The sequence below is a fragment of the Microtus pennsylvanicus genome, chromosome X (genome assembly GCF_037038515.1).
Source record: "Microtus pennsylvanicus isolate mMicPen1 chromosome X, mMicPen1.hap1, whole genome shotgun sequence".
NCBI lineage: Eukaryota > Metazoa > Chordata > Mammalia > Rodentia > Cricetidae > Microtus > Microtus pennsylvanicus.
The window spans coordinates 128,723,212-128,736,442 of NC_134601.1; the positions used below are offsets into that span (position 1 = coordinate 128,723,212).

General features: G+C 39.6%; 1 protein-coding gene across 6 annotated transcripts in view; it reads right to left on the reverse strand.

Moving 5' to 3' along the window:
- The window catches only part of Pfkfb1 (6-phosphofructo-2-kinase/fructose-2,6-biphosphatase 1), a 64,554-nt gene that overhangs the window by 7,940 nt on the left and 43,383 nt on the right, over nucleotides 1-13,231 (reverse strand). For 5 of the 6 annotated variants that reach the window (XR_012909032.1, XM_075958037.1, XM_075958039.1 and 2 more), the window contains exons 8-10: nucleotides 8,985-9,192; nucleotides 3,851-3,997; nucleotides 1,588-1,692 (exon numbers count right to left, since the gene is read on the reverse strand). Coding sequence is in view for 5 of the 6 variants with exons in the window: in XM_075958037.1 (XP_075814152.1) it covers nucleotides 1,588-1,692; nucleotides 3,851-3,997; nucleotides 8,985-9,192 (460 nt within the window). In the remaining variant the exon portion in view is untranslated. Of the gene's footprint in view, nucleotides 1-223; nucleotides 354-1,587; nucleotides 1,693-3,850; nucleotides 3,998-8,984; nucleotides 9,193-13,231 lie in introns of those variants that run through there. The other variant, XM_075958041.1, reaches the window with a different exon arrangement.

Sequence of the window (13,231 nt, forward strand, 5' to 3'; positions counted from 1 at the left end):
TTTTTGTGGGTTTTTCTGAAAGAGACAGAGAGAGAGAGAAAGAAAGAAAGAGAGAGAGAGAGAGAACAACATAAAGTTGGGTAAGTGGAGGATCTAGGAGGGGAAAACATAATCAAAATATGTTATATAAAAATAATTTAAAAAAGAAATATAAAAAGTTAAAGTTCAAGTTGATTGTATAACAATACACAACAAATTATTCTGAGTTATTTTAAAGTACAATATTTTGACCTCATACCCTTAGTGGGATATCTTCAAAAACAGAAAGAACCATGATGAATTTTTAAAGTAAAGCGTAACCTCCACAAGAATCTGGAAACAGATTATAACACATATTGATGAAAAACTCAACCCTAAGGAAAGCAAGAGAAAAATAAAGTAAGCATAGAAAGTTAAAGACAATAGAAATAAATGTTAAAAAGTCAGTAATAGCAATAAAATATATACAGCAGGCTTAGCATTCAAAAGACATCTTTCAGTTTGAATTAAAAACAACAAAATCCAACTATAAACTGCATATAAGAGACATAAATAAAACAAAAGTACCCAAAGAAGTTGAAAGTGAATAAATAAAGATGAACTAAGAAAAAGGTTAGAAGATACCATGTAGAGCTAGATTTGGGTTAGGAAAATGGTATTATTAAGGAAAAAAGTTAAGTCATTCTCACTACAATATGCATAATTCAGTGAGAAGACAACATTGCTTTTAATTTGTATGCATCTAATAATACAACCTAAAATAAATATAAAGGAAATGGGAGCAAATTAACATTAACTTAATAAAGTCCCTTCTGAGAATGAAGATGAAAATATTAAAATGATTTGTGACTGAACATAACACTCTACTGTTTTATCTTCCCAGATGTCCATATTTTCAGATAACTGTTCATAGGGTTTTGGATCAAAGATAAGAGTATGACTAATAAATACATTAAAATGCAGAACTGGCTAAGTAGAGGCTGGATTGAAAGCAATCAGCACTCATCTCACAGAGACAGGAAAATTATGGCCTGGCTCATATGGTAGCCAAGAAGTTGATAAACTAATAGCTTTTGTTCCTTGCCAACTTCTGAAAGAGCTTGTAACTTTAGGCAAGTTGGCAATAAAATATTACAGAATTAGAGTATATTGGGCTATTTTAATTTGTCCAGTGAGAAAATGACAAATACAAGGCATTGGATAAAGAGTGTTCTTCTAAAAGTACATAGTGCCTATAAGTAGGCAAACATGTAGCTTTTAAAAAAGAGGAGTAGCAGGTCATAGCACCTATCACTCAACCTGATGACCTGAGTTTGATCCTTTGGATCACATGGTAGAAGGAGAGAACAGAGTTCCATGGGTTGTTCTCTGACCAGCATGTGGGGCTTGGCATGCATGCATGCATGCACACACTGAATGAATAAATAAATATTTTTTTAAAGAAGAGGAATGGCTTGCCTAACAGCCAAGGATCAGATAATCAAGTACTTTGACAGGTAGCAGCTATTGAAAACATGTTTTTCCTTGTTTCTAAAGCTACTTAGGAAACTCTGGCAGTTGGAATACAGGGGAAGAGTCCTAGGAGTTCGGCCACCCCTTCAACTTTACCTCTCCCTTGGGATAGCGGTAACGATATTTATCCTGGTCTCGTAGTGCAAATTCTTCAGGGTAGTGTTCCTGGATTTCTTCATAGGTCATCTCCTCACAGACACCCTATTAAAAATTATTTGTGAACAATATATTTACCACATAGCGTTTTCATACAATTCAGAGACCAATGATTATAGAATAATATAACATGTGGGTTTCTGTCAAAGTAGCTCTTGAGTTGTTCCTGTTGCCTGTGGTGCATTATGTGTGTGTGTGTGTGTGTGTGTGTGTGTGTGTACAAAAGAATGGGTGTGTTCAGACTCAATATATGATATTTTCCTATGATTGCCTCAATAGTTCTAGATGTGTATATTACATATAAGTATATATAAAATAAGGACTTACTACTGTGTTTGTAAGCATGTGGAGCATGCTTATTATTTGTGCCATTGTGTGATATCTTGATCACATTTTGACAATAAAGTTAACTTTGAACCAGAGGGTGGAGCTAGCCACTAGCTGACCAAAATTAACCATAGAGGTTTTGGATTGAGGGCAGAGAGGAGATAGGAAATAGTAAGGTAGGGCTGAGAGAGAATCTCAAGCCCTCTGGTTTGAAGATTGGAAGAGAAAGGAGGTGACTGGTGGCTTCTCTGATTCCCTGATCATTCAAGTTCCTACCCCATATCCGACTCCTGATTTTTTATTGATAAAGAATAATTAGATAAACTCATCAGTGTGATTGAGATATGTTCAAAGCCTTGTGTTTGCATGTATATTTTATATCTAATTTTGCATATGTTGTACACTTGTATTCTCTGTGTGTATGTACAGAGTGTATAAGTATCTGAGACTAAGCCCATGTGGGTTACTCTGTAGTATCTGTCTTCCTGTGTATTGGTGACATATATCCGCGAATGTGTACATTCTACATTATGTTTCTGCAATATCATTTGTATATTTATGTCTATGTCTGAAGTCTGTGAATGTGGGTAATATGCCTGAAACTATGTATTAGTACTGTGTACATGTCAAATGGTTTGCTCATCTGGTCTATATTCAATACATATATGTATATGATGTACCTATATTTATTTCTAGAACTGTGTGCATATATGTTGCAGATATGATTGACAGGAGAGGGTTGCTGTGACTGTAAAGTGCATGTGTGTAGCGGTAAGCATACTTGTGGCTGGTATCTGAAACTCTGTATGCAAGTATATAAGACAGTGCGACTCACCCATTGGAGAGCCTTTCTTATCCTTCCTGTCCTGCCCTCTATTTTAATATCTCTTGGAAAAATCTATCCACAGATACTTCCTAAGGTAAAAACTAGGAAATTTTTTAATGGTTTCAGAGTGGGCCTAGGAAGACAAATTCTGAGAGCTTCCAAGTCTACCGAGAAATCCCCATAGGCAAGGCTACTGGTGCTGGTGGTAAAAAGAGATGTTGTTTTTGACATTTCCTTCAAAGTGTGTGAGTTTTAATTAAACCCTGCTTGTTTGGTGCCTGGGGTCATCAGACTCTGGCTCTTGTCTTTTTGACTATCAGGCTTCCTTCAGGGGCATGGAATAGAACATTTACAAATTATAAACAGCTTTGCAGTGTCAGGCTTTCTGAATGAACATTACTCATAGGAAAGAAAGGACACAAAGATCCTTTTAGACTGTTTTAAGCTTCTGTTCTGAGGCTTATTGTGAGGCCCTTTGCCTATGGAAATGATCATTGCCTTCTTATTTTAACTGTAGGCAACATGCTTAACGTCTCTGAGTTTTATTTTCCTCATCTGCAAAATGCAGAAATTAACAACAACCTTATAGAAATTGTCTAGTTTGGTTTTTATTGCTGCAATAAACCATGACCAAAAACATCTTAGGTAGGATGACAATCCATCATTAAAGGAAGTCAGGACAAGAAGCATGGAGGAAACATGATTACTTGCTTACTTTTAGGTTCACATTAAGACACCTTTCTTACACAGCCCAGATCTACCTGCCGACATATAGTACTGCCTACAGTGAGCTTGTCTGCCTATATAAATTAAAAATTTGTGAAAATGCCCCATAGACATTCTTATAGGTCAATCCAATGCTTAATTTCACAAGATCTTCAAGACACAGAATACTCTCTTATACATGGTTGCTTGACAAAAACAAAACAAAACAAAACAAAATGTAAGGTTTAATGAACTAATTAGGTTCCCTGGAACAGAGGTAACCACGAGATAATCTTAGAATTACCATCTCCCTATAAGCTAGGATATTAACCCTTTCCATCTTACCGCATCAATCTCATTCAGGGCTTTCCACTGTTCATAGGGGACACCTAGGGCCTCAGCAGTCTGAATGGTCCTCTTCATATGACTGGTCCACACCTTCAGGTTGCTGATGCCTTGAGACTGAATGAAGTTGGCCAGGGCAAAGGCATACTAGGGATACAAAGAAGAGGAAGGAAAAAGGAGGTGATAAGGGAAAGACCAAGGGAGCCATAAGAACAGGTTCAAATCTCTCATGAATGGTGAAGTACTAAAGGAACAAAAAGAAAATGAGGATTAAATTTATATAAAGATAAACCTGGGATTATACCTCAGAGGTAGAACATTTACCTAACAGATATTGAGGTGCTGGGTTCTATTCATAGCACCACAAAAATTACATAAAGACATACTCTTGAAAAGGTGGGATACAGAGAGGTTTATCAAAGGATATAAAGTTACACTTAGGAGAATAAGTTCTGATGTTCCAATGCACAATAGATAGGGTGTCTATCATTAAAAGTTGGTGCTGTATATTTTAAAACCCTTAGAAGATTTTGAATGTTCTCATCACACACAATGTTAAACATATAAGATGATGGGCTACAACTCATAAACACCTCCAGTAATGTATCAGGATACAAGATTAACTAAAAAAAATCAGTAGCCTTCCTTTACATGGATGATAAACGGGCTGAGAAAAAAATCAGAAAAACATCACACTTCACAATAGCCACAAATAACATAAAATATTTTAAGGTAACTCTAACCAAAAACGTGAAAGACCTGTATGACAAGAACTTTAAAATTTTGAGGAAAGAAATTGAAGAAGACACCAGAAAATGGAAAGATCTCCCATGCTCTTGGGAGGGAGAATTAACATGGTAAAAATGGCAATTTTACCAAAAGCAATCTACAGATTCAATGCAATACCCATCAAAAAATCCCAGCAAAATTCTTTACAGACTTTGAAAGAACAATACTCAACTTCATATAGAAAAACAAACAAACAAACAAAAACAGGATAGCCAAAACAATCCAATGCAACAAAAGAACTTCTGGAGGCATAGAGCTACAGTAATGAAAACAGCTTAGTAATGGCATAAAAACAGAAAGGAGGACCAATGGAACCAAACAGAAGACCTGGATATCAATCCACACCTCTTCGAACACCTGATTTTTGACAAAGAAGCTAAAATTATACAATGTAAGAAAGAAAGCATCTTTAACAAATGGTGCTGGCATAACTGGATGTCAACCTGTAGAAGAATGAAAATAGATCCATATCTATCACCATGCACAAAACTCAAGTCCAAATGGATTAAAGACCTCAATATAAATCCGACCACACTGAACCTGATAGAAGAGAAAGTGGGAAGTAGCCCGCAATACATGGGCACAGGAGACCACTTCCTACGTATAAGCCCAGTAGCACAGACAATAAGAGCAACATTGAATAAATGCGACCTCCTGAAACTGAGAAGCTTCTGTAAGGCAAATGGCACAGTCAACAAGACAAAATGGCAACCTACAGAATGGGAAAAGATCTTCACCAACACCACATTGGACAGAGGGCTGATCTCCAAAACATAGAAAGAACTTAAGAAACTTGACATCAAAAGAATAAATAATCCAATAAAACTGTGGCTACAGATCTAAACAGAATTCCCAACAGAAGAATTTCAAATGGCTGAATGGCACATAAGGAAATTCTCAACATCGTTATCCACCAGAGAAATGTAAATCAAAACAACTTGGAAATTCCATCTTACACCTGTCAGAATGGCCAAGAACAAAAGTACTAATGACCACATATTCTGGAAAGAATGTGGGGTAAGGAGAATGCTCCTCCATTGCTGGTGGGAGTGCAAACTTGAACAGCCGCTTTGCAAATCAGTATGGTGATTTCTCAGAAAGGAAACAATCTCCTTCAAGACCGAACAATACCTTTGTTGGGTATTTACCCAAAGGATGCTCAATCTTACTACAAGGACATGTGCTCAACTATGTTCACAGCAGCATTATTTGTATTAGCAGAACCTGGAAAGAACACAAATCCCCCTCAATTGAAGAATGGATAAGGAAAATGAGGTACATTTACACAATGGAGTACTACATAGCAGGAAAAAAATGACATCTTGAAATATGCAGGCAAATGGATGGCTCTAGAAAACATCATACTGAGTGAGGTAACCCAGACCCAGAAAGACAAATATCATATGTACTCACTCATATGTGTCTTCTAGACATAAAGCAAACAAAAAAGAACCAACCTAAAGTTCACAACCCCAGACAACCTAGACAACAAAGAGGACACTATGAGAGACATACATGAATCTAATCTTCATAGGAAGAAGAAAAAGACAGGTCTTCTGAGTAAATTGGAAACATGGGGGTCATGGGAGAGGGTAGAAGGGGAGGGAGAGGAAGGAAAGGGAGCAGAGAAAAATATACAGTTCAATAAAAACATAAACAACAAAATAATCATTAAAACAACAAAATTAACATTTATTTCCCTCAAAAAAAGATGGACCAATATACAATTAGCATGGAAATAGTAAATTATATCTAACAAATATGTGCAATTATAAAATGTCAAAAATAAAATTCATATCCTACCCTGAACCACTAAGGATGAAAGAAAGAGAAAAAGAGTATCTATGTTGATATTTGCTCACTGAATCCCCTACTAGATAGATCATTCATTCAAACAGGCCCACCTCTAACATACGTTGAGCCTAAGAACAAATGGATCCACCCCCATGGTCTGTATTCTTTCTCCTTCCATTTCTGATGACATGTAGCACTTCTAGGTATCTTCACTACATGTATGAAGTTAATCAAAGCACATCACCAAGTTCTGATTATGCTCCATCTCCAGTGGTCCTCTTCTACAGAGTAACCTCAGGGCTACACTGGGCCTAAAAGTTAATATTCCTGTGACCATGGCCTGACCTCATGTGGAAACTATCAGATGGGTGCATACAGGCACTGAATCAGATTATCAGGCCATCAGAGAGGGGTTCCAAGGCTAGAAGTGCCCAGTTTGTGGCCTGGAAGTATGGACTGAAGGATCTGAAAGACAGTTCTCTGATGCTTTGAATTCCTATTGCTAGAATGGGGATCCTGGTACCCAGTTAAAGGTCATTTGCACAAGCACTGAGTATTTATGGCCCTATTTTGGATGCTGAAATGTTAATGCTATCCAGATCCAGCCACTCAGAGAGAGAGAGAACAATGGCAGTGCAGAAGGGAACCACAAAAGGTCATGAGAGCCCTATGAACAGGGTGTTATTAACCAAACATGGCATGTCCTATCTGCACAAATGGACACAGGCACAAATTTGTATGATAGAAGCAAGTCAGCAGTCAGTGTTCATGGGTAGAAGCCCTTGCCTAAGAGAGTAACAGAAAGGTAAATCCCAACAGCTTACACAGTGCCCATCTCTGATGTCATATCATACCTATAAAATGCAAACACCATGCACTTATCCAGCCTTGTCTCTGAGCTGTGTGGAAAGCAAACTATTTCCTGGTACATATTAAGTACTAGTTAACTGAAAGCTCTAGAGATTGGGGTGGCTGACTTTTAAAACCAGGCCTGGTGCAGTGGGCTGACGAATGTGAAGGTTAGGATCTGATGCGTGCTGATATATACATATTTGTGTGTGCAGGCGGTACTCATGATTTCATGGTTACTCTTTCAATGGACTCTTAGCTGTGCAAGTAAGAAAGAGTAGCTATAGCCAAGAAGTCCTGGAGATGAAAAAAATACCTCAAGTGATCTCAGTCTCTGTTCTAGAGAGCATGAGAGGTAAGAGTCAGGTCAGAGGCAACCAACCTCCAGAGGGAAACTTCCAGTCCATAGGGATCAGAAAGGTTCTCTGAGGACAGGGCTTCAGGGGCAGTCCTAGTTTGGGATATCTCCCTCCTATCCAGCAGGGGTACTGAGGCAAGGTAGGAAGGCCTGGTTTTCAATCCTGCCTATGTTATCTTTTACTGACCATATGACCTGAAGCTGCTCTCTGTCTCTGTTGCTCAGCTTCCTTACCCATAAACAATGACAGTTATGCTCAGTTCACACTGCTGATGTCATTCAAAAAAATAGACGTGGAAGTGGATGGTACTGTGGCTGTGCATAGGTGTCCAATAAAAGACAGTAAGGGCTTGTAGAGTTGACTCAGTATTTAAGAGCACTGACGGTTTTGGTTCCCAGCACCCATATGATGACTCACAACAAGCTATAACTCCAGGGGATCTTATGCCCTCTTCTGGTCCTTGTGAACACCAAACATACACACAACGCACAGACACACATGCAGGCAACACACATACACATAAAATAAAAGCAAATAAAACTAAAAAAAAGACATTAAGAACCAGGAATACCTCTCCTACACTTCATTTTCTATCTATGTTATCCCTAAGTGATTTTCTCCAGCAACATATGTGCTAACAAGCCTGGGTAAAGGACCAGAAGCTGGGAAGTAAATCCAGAACCCAGAATGGAAAGGTTACTATATCAGGCAAAAAACAGGGACAGTCATGACTTGAAAGAGTCAGTGATAGACCAGAATGAGGAGAGATATTCCCAAAGGCCAGTGACTCATGGGATAAGGAACGAATAGGGAGGACTTCCTGAATGACTAGATCTTGGAGCAGGATCAGGGCCTTGGAAGGAATGGAGTGAGCAAGAGGCAGGAGGGTGAGGACAGTGGGGTTTCTCAAATGAGTTAGGCGGCAGCATCAACACTGAGTCATGAAGAAGAGGGATTCAGGCTGAGATCCAAAGGTCACTTATCTATGTACTTGACAGTTACCAGCTAACAGAGGGACCAAAGAGGACAGCAAGCTGGGCATGGGCAAAGGGCAGAGTGGTGAGGATGATGAAGGGAGACATCCAGTAGGGGAAGGGTGATGGAGCTTGAGAAGCAGCTATATTTAGGAAACCTTGGAGGATCATGTTACTGATCTTGCAGAAGCAGTATGCATATGAGAACCATTCAATATCTGTGACAGGACTCAGTGACTAATATTGGAAGAGACTGATCGATCATAATTTGATCCTTTTCCACTGAGGGATACTTCTTAAAATCCAGTCACTGGCCATCCCACCTGGGTTAGCCTAGTCTACCCACCTGAGTCTTTGGAGCTAACTTACCTGCTTGCCTCGAGCTGAGAGGCCAGAGTCACCTCCAATGCGGCCTCTGAGGTTCAGCTCACTCTCACCATGCCGGCATAGGTAGATGGATCGGGGAGTGACATGGATGTTCATGAGGTAGTAGGCTGTGCGGCTCTGAACATGGTCCTGCACTCGATTTACCATGTAGCGTGTGCCCACGTCGAAGATCTTGATGTAGGACAGGTGGCTGGGCCAGACCCAAGGAGAAGCAAACATCTTAGGTGCTGATGGGAGGGAGGGTTGATCCCAAGAGAAATTCCTAACCACACATCCTGCTCCCAATCCTCCTCTGGAGTTTGGCTCCTACCTAACAAGATGTTATACCTAGTCTTGCTCTTGGTATATATTCTAGAGATTTTGTTCCTGACAGCCCCAGGGACCTAATTACTGTGGGCTACCATCTCCTTTCTTCAGCTTGAATCAACTTTTTCCCTTTCCCAATCACAATGCAATTGGCTAAGATTCTTCTCTATAGTCTACACCTGCAATTCACAAGTACTTTTATCTGAATTAAGGCACTGTGCTTTGGGTAGAGGATATCTGCCCTTTAGGAACTCTTAGAACAGTCAGAAACATATACTTGTATACATGAATAATATTCAGCATTCCTGTCACAACAGCACAGTATGCCAAGTATTGGTGTGAAGGGATACAGAAATAGTACAGAACATCATTAGCAAACTTGTGGTCCTGGCCCCAAGTTCCTGGTAGTTCCCTTAGTTATGCGCGCAGCTCTAGTAACAATAGACTGAGTACTAATCAAATACATCAACCTGTCTCTGAAGGAGCTGGGAGGCAGGGGCAGGATAACAACAGCTTGGAAGATTAGAACCATGAAGTAAGACTTCTACAGCTCCTGGAACAGCCCTAAATCCTCTAGTTGACTGTAAGGAGCTAAGAGAGCTCCATGGGAAGAGGTGTGGGAACTAGAGTCATAGGGTGACATAAGCAACCCAGGACCCTTAAGCTGTTGATGGTTTTGGTTTCAGAGAGCCTCTTCCTTGATCTTCCTAGAAAAGGCCTTTACATTTACAGCCTCATCCTTCACAACTCTGGGTCCATGTACAGTGGATCCCAAAGGACACTTGAATTTGTTGGATATTGAATATTTTCCGTCTATCCTGCTGAGACTGGGAGATTTTAAGATGCACAAATCTTCACAGCCATTATTCAGAGTAGAGGTCATCACGTAGAAAGTTGAAGCACACAGAGAAGCAATTTTCCACAGAATGTGTCTCACTCCAGTGAGCTCTGATGTGATTTTGTTGCCTGGATATTGCCTGTACCAAATACCAGACTCTCTGTAATTCGAAGGGAACTTTCAAATTCCATAGCTTTGTCTGTTATCCTAAATGATTTTACAGGCTGTCTGGAGTTGAACTCATCATACAGCACCATACCTAACCCATGGTATTTTAATTCCTGTATTGCTGGTATACTTGGAATATTCTCTGTAGTCCTCTCCTCTTTTCATACTAAGAACTAATTAGGCCAGCTGTCTCAAAGTACTTTTCATTTTGCTTGAAATGATGTACCTTGCTGATTTCCAAATCTTTCCTATCTTTCAAAAGCTAGGACATTTACTCTCTCCAAGAAATCTTAGATTTAGAGCTATATAAGTTTATTTATAATTGCTCAATAACAAATTATTATAAAAGTTTCACGTTCATCTCTCAAATTATGTAATTTAAAATAAAATATATAAACTATACTAATGAGAAGGTCCTGGTTTTATTTTTCTACTTTTTCATGTTGCTGCTTTTAAATACTAATTGTCAAAAAGTTGTAGGAAAGTTTTTTTCTTATTTTTGAAAGATCCAACATTGCTTGCCTACTGAATAATCCAGTTCTTACAAGCATTCTTGCTTAAAGGTGGGCCAAGTTCCATGCTCTGAGTTCCTTCAGTCATCTGGTTTACTGATCCCAAAACTGGAGTCAACTGTGTATACATCACCTTCTCCAAATTACTGGGCATTCTAGCAAAACATGAATAGCCTTGCCTCTTTGGCCTCCTTAGGCAGTACTAAGGCTGGCCATGACGCATAAGCTATAAATTTCTTTTTTTTAATTAATTAATTTATTTATTTATTAAAGATTTCTGCCTCCTCCCCGCTACCGCCTCCCATTTCCCTCCCCTCCCCCAATCAAGTCCCCCTCCCTCATCAGCTCAAAGAGCAATCAGGGTTCCCTGGCGTGTAGGAAGTCCAAGGACCACCCACCTCCATCCAGGTCTAGTATATAAATTTCTATTAAATAAATAAATTTATAAAATAATTAGATGGAAGCAGATGTAGAGATTCACAGCTAAGCACTGGGCTGAACTCCCGGAGTCCAGGCAAAGAGATAGATGGGTGATAATATGAGCAAAGGGGTCAAGATCATGATAGGGAAAGAGCTGACCTGAGCTAGTGGGAGGTCACTGAACCTGGACTGACAGCTGGAGAGCCTGCACAGGACTGAACTGGGCCCTCTGAATGTGGGTGACAGTTGTATGGCTTGGGCAGTTTGTGGGTCCACTAGCAGTGGAAGCAGTATTTATCCCTAAGAGCATGAATTGGCTCTTTGGAGCCTATTCCCTATAAAGGGATACCTTACTCAGCCTAGATACAGGGGGAGGGCCTTGGTCCTGCTTCAATGTGATGTGACAGACTTTCTTGACTACCAAAGGAATGCCTCAACCACTCTGTGGAGTGGATTAGAGGTGGGATGGTGTGGGGAAGCAGGAGGAGGGACAGAAGAGGAACTGTGGTTGGCATATAAAATGAAAAAGATTTATTTTTTTAAAAAGAAAAAAGGTGATGTTTCTCTAATTTCCCTCGTAGCTTCTTTATCATTTGTATATAGGAGGGCTACTGATTTTTTTGAGTTGATCTTGTATCCTGCTACATTACTGAAGGTATCTATCAGCTGTAGGAGTTCTCTTGTAGTGTTTTTGGGGTCACTTATGTATACTATCATATCATCTGCAAATAACAAAAGTTTGACTTCTTCCCTTCCAATAGAATATCCTTTTGTTGTCTTATTGCTATAGCCAGAACTTCAAGAACTATGTTGAAGCGATATGGAGAGAGTGGACAGCCTTGTATTGTTCCTGATTTTAGTGGAATCCTTTATCATTTCTCTCCATTTAATTTGACATTGGCTGTCGGCTTCCTGTATATTGTTTTTATTATATTTAGATATGTTCGTTGTATCCCTGTTCTCTCCAAGACCAACGGCCAAAAGATACTTATGGAAATATTCAACATCCTTAGCCATCAGGGAAATGTAAGTCAAAACAACTCTGAGATACCATCTTACACCTGTCAGAATGGCTAAGATCAAAAACACCAATGATAGCCTATGCTGGAGAGGTTGTGGGGTAAAGGGAGCACTCATACTGTTTCTGGTGGGAATGCAAACTTGTACAACCACTTTGGAAATCAGTATGGCGGTTTCTCAGAAAATTGGGAATCAACCTATCTCAGGAGACAGCAATACCACTCTTGGGCATATACCCAAAAGATGTTCAATCATACTACAAAGGCAATTGTTTAACTATGTTCATTGCAACATTATTTGTAATAGCCAGAACCTGGAAACAACCTAGATGCCCCTCGACTGAAAGAATGGATAAAGAAAATGTGACACGTATACACATTAGAGTACTACTCAGCAGTGAAAAAATAATGACATCTTGAATTTCCATGCAGACGGCTGGAATTAGAAAACACTATCCTGAGTGAGGTAACCCAGAATCAAAAAGATGAATACGATATGTACTCACTTATAAGTGGATACTAGACATAAACAAAGGACATTGGGCCTATAGTTCATGATCCTAGAGAAGTTAAATAATAAGGTGAACCCAAAGAAACGCATACATTGATCTACCCAGAAAGTCAAAACGGGCAAGATTCCCTGACAAAATTGGGAGCATGGAGGTGGGGGAGAAGGGAGGGTGGAAGGAGAAAAGGAGGGGAGAAGGGGAGGGGTGAGGCGGGAGAAGGGGAGGGTGAGGAGAACTTGAGGGAATGCGATAATTGAGAAGGAGGAAGAACAGAGATGAGAGCAAGGAAAGAGATATCTTGATTGAGGGAGCCATTATAGGGCTAGCAAGAAACGTGGCTCTAGAGAAATTCCCCGGAACCCACAAGGATGACCCCAGCTAAAACCCTAAGCAATTGAGGAGAGGGGGCCTGATCTTGACTTGCCATGTAGTCAGACTGATGAATATCTTAAATGTC